Here is a 1,820-nt window from a genome sequence, read left to right as displayed (position 1 = left end):
GAAGAGCGTGACCTCTGAATCCCTCAGTTTGCAGTGTATCCTGGGATGCATCTTCTGTGGCTCCACAGATAAGGTGTCCTACATTGTCGGCTAACTTTTCACACGTGTAGCTGTTGCCTCTCCAGCTAGATTCCTGTGGAGTGGCCATCTGTACCCTCCCTGGATTTCCTTCTACACCCTCCACATTTGTGGTGCACTGCTTTGTAGGCCCCAGCTATGGAATGTAGACTTGTTCACTAGACAGAACATTCATTCACACATTTTGAGCCAATATTTGGGACTCCAGGGTGTTGGGACAGGCAGAACAGGTGGAAGCACTTAGTCTCCAAGCATTTATTCAGAAATTATCTGTGTCAGGCACCATGGAAGGCATGGTGGGGAGAGAAGAAAGTATGAGAAATGCACTTTGCTTCCAGCCTATCAGAGAGACAGAATTTCCCACTGGAAACAGCCCAAGAACCTTGTGATTTGGTGTCACTTAAGCCCTGTACTGAGTGGTGCCCGAGGCTTCATTGAGGAGGTGGGACGGTGCTTAGCATCGAAAGGTTAGTATGATTTTGTGGGTGGGAGCAAGGAGGGCTTTCTAGGTTAGGACAGCAGCACGAGCAAAATTGCAGAAGTGAGAAGCAGACGCGTGATGGGGACAGTATAAAGATTGCCTTATTTTAAGGAAGTTGAATTTGAGCAGGAGAGGGTACCAGGTGGGATAAGTAGGGTGGAGCCATACTGTGGAGGGTTTGGAGCTCCTCAACAAGAGAGTGTACACGGTGAAGCATTGTTTGTACAGGTCCAGGGACTGACATGATACACATACGTTTTTAGATTTATCTGTACACCAAGAATCCATATTGTTCAACAGCCCATCTCAAACCACAGTGTGCGTAAGAATGACCTGGGCATCTTGTTAAAATGCAGATTCTGACTCAGTCGGTCCTGGGCGGGGCCTGAGATTCTGCATTTCTAATAAGATCCTGGATGATACTGATGATGTCAGGACAGACCCCACTGAGTAGCACCACTTTACAGCGTGGTTTAGAGAGGGGAGGAGGTCTGGACAGGCTCGCATCTTCGTCCTGAAAAACCACAGTGCTGGCAGAAGGAGGAAATGTGAAGTCCTTTGCAGTAAGCAGAGCTGGCATGCTGGAGCTCACTAAAACCACTCACCCTGCCCCAGGGGGTTCAGCCTGGTTCAGCCGGTCAGTGGTCAGGACTCCTTGTCACTGCCCCAAAGAATGTTCCACCTCAGGCTCATTAAGGACTCACTGCAGGGCCGCCCATTTTTCTCTTGGTTCCTCAGCCAACTTCTCCCAGTTTGCCTTCGAGTCTGTGGTGGTCACCGCCAACAGCCTGCACAACAGCAAGGGCCTGGGCAAGGACCAGCATGGGAGGAACTGCCTGCTGGCCTCCTATGTGCACTACGTCTTCCGCCTGCCCGAGCCGCAGAGGGACGTACCCAAGTCAGGTAACGTCCCCCTGTCCCACCCCCACCCCCCACCCCCCACCAGAGTATGGGAGCCTGGCGGGCAGCGCACCCTCACCCCCGCCCCACAGAATTCACAATAAAATTAAAAGCCCGAAAGTTTTATCTTTCAGAATAAACAAAACTTACATGAATGCTGAAATTAAAAGTTCATGTCTTGGGCTTCCCTGGTGGCACAGTGGTTGAGAGTCCGCCTGCCAATGCAGGGGACACGGGTTCGTGCCCTGGTCTGGGAAGATCCCACATGCCGCGGAGCGGCTGGGCCCGTGAGCCACGGCCGCTGAGCCTGCGCGTCCAGAGCCTGTGCTCCGCGACAGGAGAGGCCAAAACAGTGAGAAGC

General features: G+C 52.3%; 1 protein-coding gene across 3 annotated transcripts in view; it reads left to right on the top strand.

Annotated features, from left to right (window-relative positions):
* DOCK8 (dedicator of cytokinesis 8) overlaps positions 1–1,820 on the top strand; it is a 228,872-nt gene that overhangs the window by 148,091 nt on the left and 78,961 nt on the right. For all 3 annotated transcript variants that reach the window (XM_007466761.1, XM_007466763.1, XM_007466762.1), the window contains one exon: positions 1,298–1,462. In XM_007466761.1, coding sequence (XP_007466823.1) covers positions 1,298–1,462 — 165 coding nt within the window. The remainder of the gene's footprint in view (positions 1–1,297; positions 1,463–1,820) is intronic.

Source organism: Lipotes vexillifer, unplaced genomic scaffold (assembly GCF_000442215.2).
Source record: "Lipotes vexillifer unplaced genomic scaffold, Lipotes_vexillifer_v1.1 scaffold948, whole genome shotgun sequence".
Classification (NCBI taxonomy): Eukaryota; Metazoa; Chordata; class Mammalia; order Artiodactyla; family Lipotidae; genus Lipotes; species Lipotes vexillifer.
The sequence above is the reverse complement of the archived record's forward strand: the minus strand, read 5'-3'. Positions and strand labels throughout refer to the sequence as shown.